This window comes from Neophocaena asiaeorientalis, unplaced genomic scaffold, assembly GCF_003031525.2.
Source record: "Neophocaena asiaeorientalis asiaeorientalis breed wild unplaced genomic scaffold, Neophocaena_asiaeorientalis_V1.1 scaffold78, whole genome shotgun sequence".
Taxonomy (NCBI): Eukaryota; Metazoa; Chordata; class Mammalia; order Artiodactyla; family Phocoenidae; genus Neophocaena; species Neophocaena asiaeorientalis.
Genome location: NW_020175018.1, coordinates 17,006,916 through 17,018,801, shown reverse-complemented (window position 1 = coordinate 17,018,801; position 11,886 = coordinate 17,006,916). Strand labels below are relative to the sequence as shown.

The 11,886-nt window shown below is 58.5% G+C and overlaps 1 protein-coding gene across 1 annotated transcript; it reads right to left on the bottom strand.

Moving 5' to 3' along the window:
- Positions 1–1,867: 1,867 nt before the first annotated feature.
- Positions 1,868–2,218, bottom strand: LOC112411261 (dynein light chain 1, cytoplasmic-like). Its single transcript, XM_024762227.1, has one exon. It carries the CDS (start codon positions 2,216–2,218, stop codon positions 1,868–1,870), a length of 351 nt encoding a protein of 116 aa, XP_024617995.1.
- Between the last annotated feature and the right edge of the window lie 9,668 nt (positions 2,219–11,886).

Below are 11,886 nucleotides of genomic sequence, written 5' to 3'. Positions count from 1 at the left end.
TGTTCACACGGGGTGGGGCTGGGAGGGGGGTGGTCTTGGGGGCTAGGCCACCACTTCAGAGTTGCCTGAACTGAGGTGAGAGGGACAGGCCTCCACACCCCCTGCATCAGGTCATCACTGGCACAGGCCCCCAAGGGGGCAGCAACCTTGGACCAGGAGGGTCCAGGTGGCCAAGGGCGGAAGGTGGTGGCGGTGAGCACGTACTGACGGCAGCTGGGACCGGAAGAGGGAACCTGGGTGGATGCAGAGCACAGTCAGGGGCAGAGGCAGCCCCCATCCTGCCCAGAGAGGGCTGGGGTCAAGGCGAGGCCCCCAGGGCTCCAGTCTGCCACGGGGCCAGAGACGAGCCCTCCTGGTACCCTGAGCCTGGGTCCTCCATGCTGGCCGCGCTCCTGGCTTGTGACTGCCATGCCCACAGGTCCTAGTGGGCTTTAGTGGCTCACTTCTCTGGCTTCCTTTCCAATTGCGGATGTCAAACCTCAGGGCACTGCCTGGGTCCCTTTCCAGAGGGAGCTGATGCGGGACAGCAGGTGATAGGGGAGGGCCTGGATTCCCTTCCTTCCCCTGTCCTCTGGCAGGACCCTCCGTGCATCCAACCCCCTACCGCCTCCCCCTAATCACAGCCCGGCCAGACACCCACGGCCATGCTCACCTGGTTGAAGGTGGCACAGCCCTCAACACAGCCCCTCACGGGGCAAGAACGCTACGTTCATAAAAGCAGTGTTTTTTCTCTCTATGAAGATATCGGAACTCACTGGGGGGGAATCCAAACCACCCAGCTGAGCAGAAATGAAAAGTCTCCCCAGATCCCTACCCAGCTCGAACCTTCTGCAGCTTCGGTGCCACCCCCTCCCTGGGCCCCCTTGCAGGTTTGCAGAGGTTGAGTGAGGCATAGACCCGCATCTGTGCTCCCACTCTCTGGGTGTTTCACTCGACAGTGTGATGTCCATCGTGTCCAGATACAGATGTGCATTCAGCCTTTCCAGTTACACGTGTCAAACCTCAGGGCACTGCCTGGGTGCCGAGGCCTCTGGGCGTGGGGCGGTGTCCCCCATCCCCCGACAGTTCAGGAGGATCGGAGAGGTGGGCGCCGGGACAGAACCTACAGGACCCCCAAACAAGTGCAGAGAGCCCGCCAGGCCTTGGTGCCCTGGCCTGGGAAGCAGGGTCTGTTGACCGTACAGCTGCGACCACATCTGGTGAGTGGGAAAGCTCTCAGGAACGTGCGGGTGGCAGCAGGGAAATTGGAGCCGAAGAAGCAGAGACAGCCCGGCTGCAGTAACTTCTTTGCTCAATCAATAGCTATTTCCCGGCTCCAAATTACTTTCTTTTCCCCCTGAAACCATCGGAGGCAGCTACTGCCGATCAGCTATGACACGTTAAAGAAATGCTATTGGAATTTCCAGGCCTGAGAGGGTTCTCCTGACCCAGTGTTTGCTCAGCCATCCGTGGCAATGCCACGGAGAGGACAAGACGTAAAAAGAGCTAATGGACCCGGCTGAGCAGCTCGGCTCCGGCCACGGGGCAGCCAGGACATGCACGAGGCTCAGGGTCCCCAGAGCGGCCTGCTGGGGCCTCCACACCACGGCGGAGTGGGCGCCAGACTTCGGCATCCACCCTGTCCCTCCCTCCCAGGGCCCCGACTTTTTCTGTTTGTCTTGTTTTTGTTTTCGTTTTCTGTTTTGTTTCGCTAATTGCTTTATAACCACAGCAAACTAGTACAGAGAAAGCCCTGTACAAAACAACACAATAAAGATCGAGGCGTTCCCTTAGGCAAGGCCGAAGATTTCAGTCTCTGGTATTTGGAATCTAGGCCGCGGTCCTTGTTTTTGGATGGATCACTGGGTGTGTGGCACAGTCCATGCTTTTAACCAGATTTGAACAGGAGAACGGCCACTTGGCTCAGGTAGAAGTAGATGAAGTGTTTGGTTTCACGTGTCACATAACTACCAAAGCTCCTCCCCACGATGCAGTGCCAGGTAGGGTTGTACTTCTTGTCAAACCCCTTCCTGACACGGGCAGCAACGTCCTTCTCTGTAGTACATTTCTCTAGTTCCTGAGTAGCACTCCCCACCGAGTCCTGTTGCATCTCCTCTGACATATTGGCATTTTTCATCACGGCCTTTTGGTCACACGTGGTTACCAAGGGGCAGGGGCTGACCGACTGCAACGGCGGCGCATCTATGGAGCCCCACGCCAGCCGCCACCGCCTAGTCATGGGCCCGACTGTTAATTGCCCCAACTGCATGCCAGGCGAAGCATGGGGTACGAGCCCACAGAAATGACAGAGACGAGTGCCCTGCCCTCTGGAAGCAGGCAGGATGGGAAGCCACGCAGAAGCAACTCTCGGAGGGCGAAAATAACCAAGCTGGGGCCGTGTGCTCACAGCAAGAGGGAGTCCATCCCCCCGGCAGGGCCCCGGGGACCCTAAGCCTCCCAGCATGGATAAGAGAGCCTCTGGCAGGCTTTTCCTGTAATGGGAACCCGTCTCACCTGTTCCCAAATGTAGTGGATTGAATGGGGGTTCTCAAAAGGTACGTCGGTGTCCTTACCCCCAGAACCCGTGAATGTGACCTTGTTTGGGAAAAAGGTCTTTGCAGATGTAATTAAGTTAACGATCTTGAGATGAGATCATCCTGGATTAACCGGGTAGGTCTTAAATCCGCTGGCAAGTGACCTTATAAGAGACACAGAGACAGAGGAGAAGCCACATGAAGTTGGAACAGAGACTGGAGGGATGCAGCCACAAACCAGGGACACCTGGGCCACCACGAGCTGGAAGAGGCGGGAAGGATCCTCCCCCAAAGCCTCTGGAGGGAGCGCAGCCCCGCCGACACCTTGATCTTGGATTTCTGTCCTCCAGAACTGGGAGACGATAAACTCCTGTTGCTTTCAGCCCCCCGGTTTTGGGCAGCCCCAGGACACTCACAGACCAAGCACAGAAAACACTGAGCCCAGCAGCAAAGCGTGTGGTTCAGGTGGGAGTCCCAGCTACTAGCTGTGTCCTTGGGCAAGTTACTTAACCTCCCTGAGCCTCAGTCTCTATATCTTAAAGTGGGAATAGCGCTAGAACCTTCCAGAAGGGTGGGAGTGATTACATGAAATGACGTCTGGCACATGAAGAGCCATGTGAAGGGGTCACCATTCCTAGGCCCCCTCCCTGAGGTCCCATCCTTGCCCTATCATGTCACCTCTACCTAACTTCACCAAGGCCCCCAGGGACTCATAGGTGAGTTTGGGGGATCTCAGGAGCAAGCATGCTTCCTACCCTACCCATATCAGAAGGAAATGAGAGCCCCTCCTGTTCCTTGGCCTCACATCTCCAAGCCATCCTTCACAGTGCCCATAGCAAAAATGGCAGTGATGATAGTAGTTGCGGTAGTAGAAAAACACGTAGACATTCTTCTGAGAGCGTCATGGTCGCAAAGGCACCAGCACCTCATAATAGACATATAAGGTCAGCACTACAGTTATTCTCGGTTGACAGGTGAGGAAACTGAAGCACAGAAAAGCTTGTAACTTGCTCAGAGTCCCAGGAGCCGGGACACCCACCAGGCCATCTGAGCCTTTATCCTGTTGAAACTTGCCAAAGTGAATATTACAGCTGTATTTATATGATGGTGTCTGAGACTCCGGGTGTCACAAACAGTGCCTAGCGCCAAAGACATGGGATTTCATTCTGCTCCAACCACTTCTGTTTTCTATACGAAAGGAAGGAAAGGGGTGGGGGGAGGGAGGATGTGAGTCTGGGCCCCGGGTACATGGGGGGATGGGGGTGCAGCAGGGGGAGTTAAAGTTGGAAAACACCCTGGGCCCCCAGCGTGGCCACGCTCAGGACAGGCCCGGGCCTAGCCATCCTCCGCCCATGAATTTCTAGAACAGGAGATCCCAGCTGGGCTAGGAACCATACTAGTTGGACCAATTAACTATGGTCTACACTAGGCAGTGTTTCCAACCTTGAAAAATACACTTAAAATGAAATAAATAAAAAGATGTAGGAATTAAGTGTGAAGGAGCCACATAGAGGCTTGGCCAGGGGCTCAGGAAGGGTAGCGTCCTGTCCAGCTCACCACTGCGCCGCCAGTCCCTGAACTTGGGCAGACGCCAGTAGCTGAGTGGCCGAGGTGGAGAGCAGGGCCGGGGCAGCTGGATGGAAACAGGCTCTGAGAGTGTGTTTCTCTTCCTTCCAACTCCCAGAACCCAAACGGCTGAGTGGTCTGGGCTCCTGGGTTTCAGGAGGTCCCAGGCCTGGGTCTCCACCCCAGAGGGAAGTGGGTTTCTGATGCCCTCCGAAAGCACCCAGCTCTGATCAGCCGGAAGCCCCTGGGGACTCCCACTGCCCCGAGCTCCTCAGCTCGGCATTCCAGGCCCCCCACCCTTTCTTTCCACTATCTGCCTTGTGATCAAAAACCCCCAGCCGCTTCCTGATAGCACCCAAGCCAGAGCAAACCCCCCTTCCTTGAATCCCCCTGAAAATCACCCACCACAGGCCCGGGTCCATTCTAAGACCTGTTGTGGAAACACCCATGGTCCCCAAGGTGTGCACTCCCCACGATGGCAGCAACGAGCCCAGCTGGTTCAAGCACAGTGTGTCCGTGGTGGCCTCTGCTGAAGTCATCACAGCACCGTATCACATCACACCAGCTCTGGCCGGTCCCTGTTGCCCTGAAAACGCCCCTTGTCCCCCTTTCCCCTCACTGCTACCTGCGGTGAATTCTTACCTGTCCTGTAAATCTCCGCTTGGACGATACCTCCTCCAGGATGCCTTTCCAACTCTCCAGACTGGCTTTGCTGTGCACGTCTGTGCCCCTGCCCTCTTGAGTCCCTCTCAGGGTCCTGGCAGGCTCCGCCACGGCTGCCTCTTTCCCCACCAGACCCTCCCTGAGGGCGTGGGCTGGGCCCTGACCGCCTCGGTCTCTGCAAGGACCCAGGGTCCGGCCCCACCCAGAGGAGATGAGATGCACAGGGAGGTTCCGGAGCAACCTGGTCTCGACCCCGCCAGCAACATTATCAGCACACGGGTCTGTGCAGGACCTCGGGCCACCTGCCCCGACAGTAATGAGAACAAAGGAGAGTGGCCTGAAAACACTTGCCTTTCTCGTGTCCGCCACCCCGGTGACTCTGAGTGGGTGAGAAACTGGGGGGACGGCTGGTGATGGGGGCCGACATTCCTCACCAGTCCCCTGGGAGCCAGCGTCCTCCCGAGGGGCAGAGACCAGGGCACGGGTGTCCCCTCACCAGCGGTGTCCAGCACAGGGCAGCCTGATCTTTTCTGCAGGACTCACGGGCTCCAGGCTGGCCTGGGAGTAAAACGGCCCAAGCACAGGCGTCACCAGCAAGCGCATGAGCTACTCTCGCCAGGACCTGCTGGGTTTTTAAAGAGGGACCCTGGACATTCACGCACTGCTTAACAACAAAGGCTATTAATGTCAATTTTAAAAGAGGAACCCAAAAGAAAGAACGAAGCCAGAGGGTGACATTTCCGCCAGCAGGCAGGCCTTCTCCGTGGGCCGGTGCTCAAGAAGATTGCCACCGAGCTCCAGCCTGGGATGCTCTCAGTCAACTGACCTCCAGCCAGGGCTGCGGGAAGGCTGAGGGTCCTGGAGGGGAGAGGGTCCTGAGGGCCTCCATGCGGGTTTCTGAGGACCTCCGATCACCTCCTGAGTCAGCAACCGTGCCTTCTGTCATTCTCTCACTCATTCCTCCAGAATGTTGATGGCGTGGTGCCGGCCGAGTGGCCCGCGCGTCAAGCCTCCATTGTTCATTATTCACAGACTTAGTCATTCATGCATTTAGTCATTTCCTTTGTCTCAAGAAGAAAGCAAATCCCACCTTCCGCCAGCCCCAGCAGAATGACTGGGCACCCCAATCACGGCAGTCGGGATTAATAAGTTTTCTCAGACCCTCATTACCATTTCAGAATCGCTGTCCAAGGTACAGTGGGCAGGGGCACCTCATGCCAGGAAGGTGTTCCTTTACAAGATGAGCAATGAGAAGGTCAATTAAGACAGGGGCCCCCCCGGAGGGGAGGCTCCCAGCCCTCCCCAAGTGCACAGAACTGGCCCCCAGAAATGGGTGTACCAGCCGGAAACTGGGGGTGGTGGGGGAGGTGGCAGCCGTGAGGGTCACTGCCCTGGACCACCAGCTCGAGTCCAGGCCTTTAGGGAGTGTTTGCTGGAGGCCACTGTTACAAAAGCCACACGGACAGCCGGGTCTCCCCTGTGCGTGTTAATGAGCTAACTCACATTCACACACGCATTCATTCAGCCACGTGTGCATCTTCAACTGTTTCGTGAACATCTAGTGTGTCCTCCCTAAGGAGCCCACACATCTATTTATGAACTCACACGTCCACAGTGCAGGCAGGCACACATGCGTTCAGTCCTGTAGGCTGTGTGCGTTTTGCAGGGGCAGACAGCCGGGTGGGTCGGGGGCCACTGGGAGAGCAGGCAATGCTTCCTGGGGAGGGGGCATCAGAGTGCTGTGTGGGGAAGGCCTGGAGTCGCTCTAAGCCACAGCAGCAGGGAAACCCCAGGCGCCAACAAGAGTGAACCTTCCAGGTGGCAGAGGTCATGCCGCCATCCAGGGAGTCGGCAGGCTCTCAGAGGACGTCTCAGTTTTGGGGTCCAAACCGTGCGGGCTGTGGGCACCCCCATACCCACGGCACATCAGAACCCACCTGGCCGGCCCTACAATGCCCAGCGAGGGGCACGCTGTGGCCAGTGCAGCAAATGACAATGAAACACTCATCACTGCTGGCAGAGCCCTGACATACGGCACGGAGAGAGCAAAAAGAGTCATCTGTCATTCAGTAGTTGTGTCAACAAAGCTCTATTTGGAAGTGAATTCAACCTGATGGCATCCCAGCCAGTGAGCGTGGGGACCCGGCCAACCTGTCCTGCAGCGGCAAAATGATGACTCATTCCCGGGACATCCAGGAGAGAGCTCGCCAACGGGAGACACACCTGGGCAAGGCGCAGACTGGGCTTGAGGTCATAGCCAACGGTACTCCACTTAAGGGGAGCCCATGAAATTTTAACGACATTCTGAGGTTTGCCAAAAAGCATCCTTTTAAGAGGAGAGCAAGAAATGCCCCTGCGTGGAACCTGGGCAGCAGGGGCTCAGAGGAACTCGTTCCTTCCCATCTCCCCATCACTGAGCTCCAAGGCGGGCACGCCCACAGGGCCGCCCAAACTCCGGCTTCCCAGGCAACCGCAGCTCAGGCCCTGCCTCTAGCTTCATCCCCCTGTAAGCCCCTCCCCAGGGCAAAGGCACCCCTCGTCCCAAGGACCGGTGTCCCTCTGGAAAGGGCTGCCTCGGGCCCACATGCCCCTCTTGAGTTGCTTTTCAGAAGTAATTTCCATGTAATGAGAGCACAGGGAAAACTCATTATTCTAGACACCGCCAATTAGGGGTCTGGGGCCAGCAGAAAGTGACATTTGCTTTCTCCACAGACAGTGCGAATTAACAACCAGACAAGATCGCAGGGACCTTTAAAGAGCCAGAAGCAGCTCCTGGCCAGCGGCTGTCAGCCGTCAGGAGAGCCCTGGGAGGGCGACACCAGTATTATTCCCATTTCACAGGGGAGGAGACTGAGGCTCACCCTGGGTCTCACAGGGAGGACCCCACAGAGACCAGAGACCACCAGGCCCCACTGCCTGGGGTCCGGCTCACTCCCCCCATGGCAGTCGGTGGAGAGGACACAGGCTGTGTACTCCATCCTCTGGCTTTGCCAAATTCCACCCCATCTGGGAGACTGGAAGGATGGGGGCAAAGGGACCCTTTTCCTTTGTAAACTGTGAGATCCTGGGGGGTCAACAGAGAGGGGCAGCTGGACCGGAAGGATCGTGTGAGCAAAGGCGTGGAGATCTGTGTTGCAGGAGTGAAGCGTCTCTGAGGGGCACACGGTAGGGCTGGGCAGTGGGAGCCACGGAAGGTTACAGAGCATCCAGGAGCCCGGCCGCGCCATTCCTAAACTGCCCAGCCTCCCCAGCTAGAGGAGGTTGGGGAGGAAGCCCCTGCCACAGGAGAGAAGGGACGGAGGCCAAACTGAGGAAGGGGTGGGAACTGGGGCACATTTCCTGAAAATTCCGGCTCCCCCCCTGGCGTTCTCCCCACGCAAAAGTCATCCCCTTGTCATGGAGAGTTGGGGCCCCCAGCCCACACTCACACTGTCAGGTTCTTACCAATCCGTCCGCTCCGCGTCACTGAGAGATGTGGCCCCACTTAATCCCACACCCACCCCTGGGGTGTGACACCCGTGGGTGTGCGTGGATCTGTCCCGTCCCCCCTGGGTCCACAGCTAAGGAGCCATGCTTAGTGGGGTGGGGGTTAGGGACAGGAAACCTGGGAAAAGTCACATCCGCCTAAGAGGGTCCCGTGCAGGGGAGGGGGTTGGGGGTGAGGGCTGCAGCGGTCCTGTGGCAGAATCTCCATCCCACCCTCCCCCCACCCCAGGTGCGGAGGCTGCTCCAGCGGGGTCAGCATGGTGGCAGCCACGGAAGGGCAGACCGTCCACCCCACGGACTCTCCTGCGTATGCAGAGGCAAGATCTTTCTCCACCTTCAGCTCACGAGGGATGGAATCCCCAGCCGCATGGGGTCTCCATCCTGTGTCCGTGGCCTTGAGCCCACTCCTGCTGAGAGCGGACCAGGGGAGGCTTCTGAGCCCTTGATTGGTCAGTAGCTGGTAGTCGTTGAGCTGGGAGGAGGCCCACGGTCACCTTGCCCAGAGGCCCTCCTGGCTGGGAGGGGTGGAGCAGGTGGGAGGGGCTGGGGGCGGGGCTCTGGTGCCGGTGGGCAGGCTGGGGCAGGACTGCAACGAGCAGGGCCAAGCAGGTGACTTGGCGCACAGGGGCAAAAGGCTTCAGGGGTCATCAGCTTACTCCTCATAAGATACTTGCTGGACACACGATGCAGCCCAGGCCCTGTCCCTCCCCAACACCCAGTCAGCACAGCAGTGAGGTTTTCTCTGGACACACCTGCAGGGTGGGAGCTGCGGGGACCAGGTGGACAAGGGGGTTTAACCAGGGCTGGGGTTTTGCCGGGAGAGGGCCCAGAAGGGAGAGAGGAAGGAAGGGAGTGGGGCGATATGAAGGGCATGGTGCGGGCGGACTGGACTCCAAGCCAGGACAGAGGGCAGCGGCCAGGGGGCCTGGGGAGGAGGGGGGCAGAGATTGGGGTGGGCAGTGAGTCAGCGGGAAGCTGGGGTGGAGAAACAGGTCTGGGAGGGCCCCAGGTGCAGGCCTAGAGCAAACTGGAAATGCAGGGCCCTGTTCAAAACAGCAGGCAAGTTGGGTCATTAAAGGCACTGAGATCCAGAGTCTGGTCCTTTCCTCCACGCGATGTTTTTTATTTGCTGCTACTTAATGTCATTCAAAGTAAAGAAAAATTTTAAATGTAAATTCTTAGCATGAATTTTACCACTTATCCTGGTTTCTTCTCTGATTATTATATCAGAGCATCTAAGTCGTATATGGAATCACAGCAATTATTCCATTTGTACTTCATGCTCTTTCCTGAGGAATGTCTGCATGGAGCTGAGGAGAGAAGCCAAGCCAGACTCAGGATGGCGAAGAGGACGCCCCCCCCAGGCAGGAGCTGCTCCAAGGAGCGCTCCCTCGGACCCTCGGGCAGGGCGCAGACCTGCCACCTTCCGGGCACACCCGCTCCGACCCGGCTGCCGGGTCTCCCCTCCCGCCAGCCGCCAAGGGATGCACACACCTGAGTGCACGCCCCCAGCCCACTCGATCAGTCGACCCCAGGGGCCTTGCAGCCTGTGCACCAGGACTCGGTAGGTAGTGGATGGGGGGGCGAGAGGCTCACCCCCAAGTCGCCGCCCAACCTGCCTGGGCCGGCGCCGTGGCTCCCACCTGCCCCGGCTCCAGAGACCAGCCCGAACCCTAGTGCTCAGGCCCCTGCCAGGACAGAGGGCAGTCATGGTCTCTGGGCAGGGATGGGTAGGGGAAAGTCGGGCTGGAGTCTAGGTGCTGACGGGTGACCCAGGTGGGATGTGGAGAGAGAAGCTTCGTCCTGTTGGTCTCTGTACAGAGGGCAGGGGGAGGGGGGAGAGAGGGAAGGGGATGGGCCCCGGGGGGAGAAGGGGGAGCATCTTTTGGGAGCAAGCTTGCCCTCCTGCCAGAGCCACTCAAAGCCCGGAGGCTGGGGGAGCAGGGTCGTCGGTGGCCGGTTCTGCGCTGGCCTGGGCCCCAGCTCCGGGCTCCCCACCAGCGTCTTCCCCGCCCCCACCCCCGAGTCCCTGTCCCCTTTGGAGGCAGGAAAATCAAGGCAGCCAGCATGGATGCGGTCAGGATCACAGGCCACACCGCCTCCAGGAGCGGCCCAGAGGACAGGGCGCTACTGCCTATCCTGACCCCACCACAGCCCCGGGAAGGCTGTTTCTCGAGGATTCGGGATATATGCAGACCCGGGCCTGCGCTGACCCCAGGCACCTGGGCTCTGGCCCCAGCGCTGCCCCTCCCCTGCCATTGCACCTAGCTCTGGACCTGTCTGTGGGCCTGGACACTCACTCAGACCCTCCCCAGGATGTCTTGCCCTGGACCTCCCCAGGCTCGCCCCTCGAAGGAATTTTCCATGAGTCTGCGGGTCACCTCCGTTGAGTCCCAGGTGACACCCAGACCTGGTGTCTGGCAATCAGTGAGCATGTGAGTCTGCATGTGTGTGTACACGTACGCCATGCCTTCACACACACACACACACACACCATGGGGTCTGGTCGCCACACCATCCAGCCTTTCACAAGTAGAAACCCCATCTTTCTGGGGTCTCTGTCTCTCCCGCTCCCTCTGTCTGTGTCTCTCTGTCTGTTTCTGTCTCTGTCTGTCTCTATGTCTCTCCACCTCCTCCCATGTCCTTCTCTAAACCGGGATGTTTCCATCTGGGCTCCAGCCCACCAGAGCACAGGATGGGGGACCCGGGGCGTCGCCCTCCCCCGTAAAGGGCGGTCGCGGTGATTTATTCGACTTTCTGGCAACAGCTTAATCGAGTCTGGACGGGTACCTGGTTCTGGGCTCATCCTCGTTGCCAGGAAACCCTCAGCCTGTAGACCCCATCCCGTCCCAAGTAGCAGAGACGGTAGACAGAACCTCTTGTGGCCGAGGCTAGGGCTGGGATGGCTGGGACAGCTGGGGACTACGGTGGCCTGTTCACCTACTGACTCCCTGGGGAAAGGGCCTGGTTGACGAAGCTCCCACGGGTGCAGGGGACCTGCTTGCCCCGGCCCTCCCCAGGCACCTGACTCAGGGCCCTGCACGCCCACCCCTCCACCCTCTCCCCGAGACTACTGCTTCCACAGACCTGGCTTTGTCTACCTCTCCAAACCGTACGGTGCCGTGGGGCACATCCCTTTGAGTGTCTCTCTGCCTGTAAACCATAAATGCCTGTGATCAGGACAGGTCTTTCTCATCATCGTCTCCCCAGTATCCTGCAGAGATTTCATTAGGCACTTCAGACACTTACATGCTGGGGCGTGGGGTTGGGGGGGGAGGAAACGGAAGAAGGGAAAGAAGGAGGGCTAGAAGGAAGGAAGGAGAGGGGAGGGTGCTGCTGGGAGTGAGCTGGGCGCCCAAGTCCTGGAGAAACTCGGGGCAGTGCAGCATCAGGACCAGACAGGGTGGGGCAGCTGACCTCACCAGGTCATTCAGACGTGGATGCCAGATGCCAGGGCCACTGCACTTCCGCCTGGCGTGGCAGAGCTGAGAGGAGCCCTGGTCCCCTCGGCCCTCAGCATCCTAGGACCAAAGACCCCCTTCCCTGGAAATCGCCGTCCTCGGCTGTTCCCATTTTTCTCCTTTCAATAATTCTTGCAGCCAATGTTGTGTAAATAAAATTATTCTTCCCCAAAAAATCACTAGCAGGGCCCGACATT

Excerpts from the sequence above, each read along its gene's own strand:
- LOC112411261 (XM_024762227.1), bottom strand. The coding sequence starts at position 2,218 with ATGACTAGGCGGTGGCGGCTGGCGTGGGGCTCCATAGATGCGCCGCCG.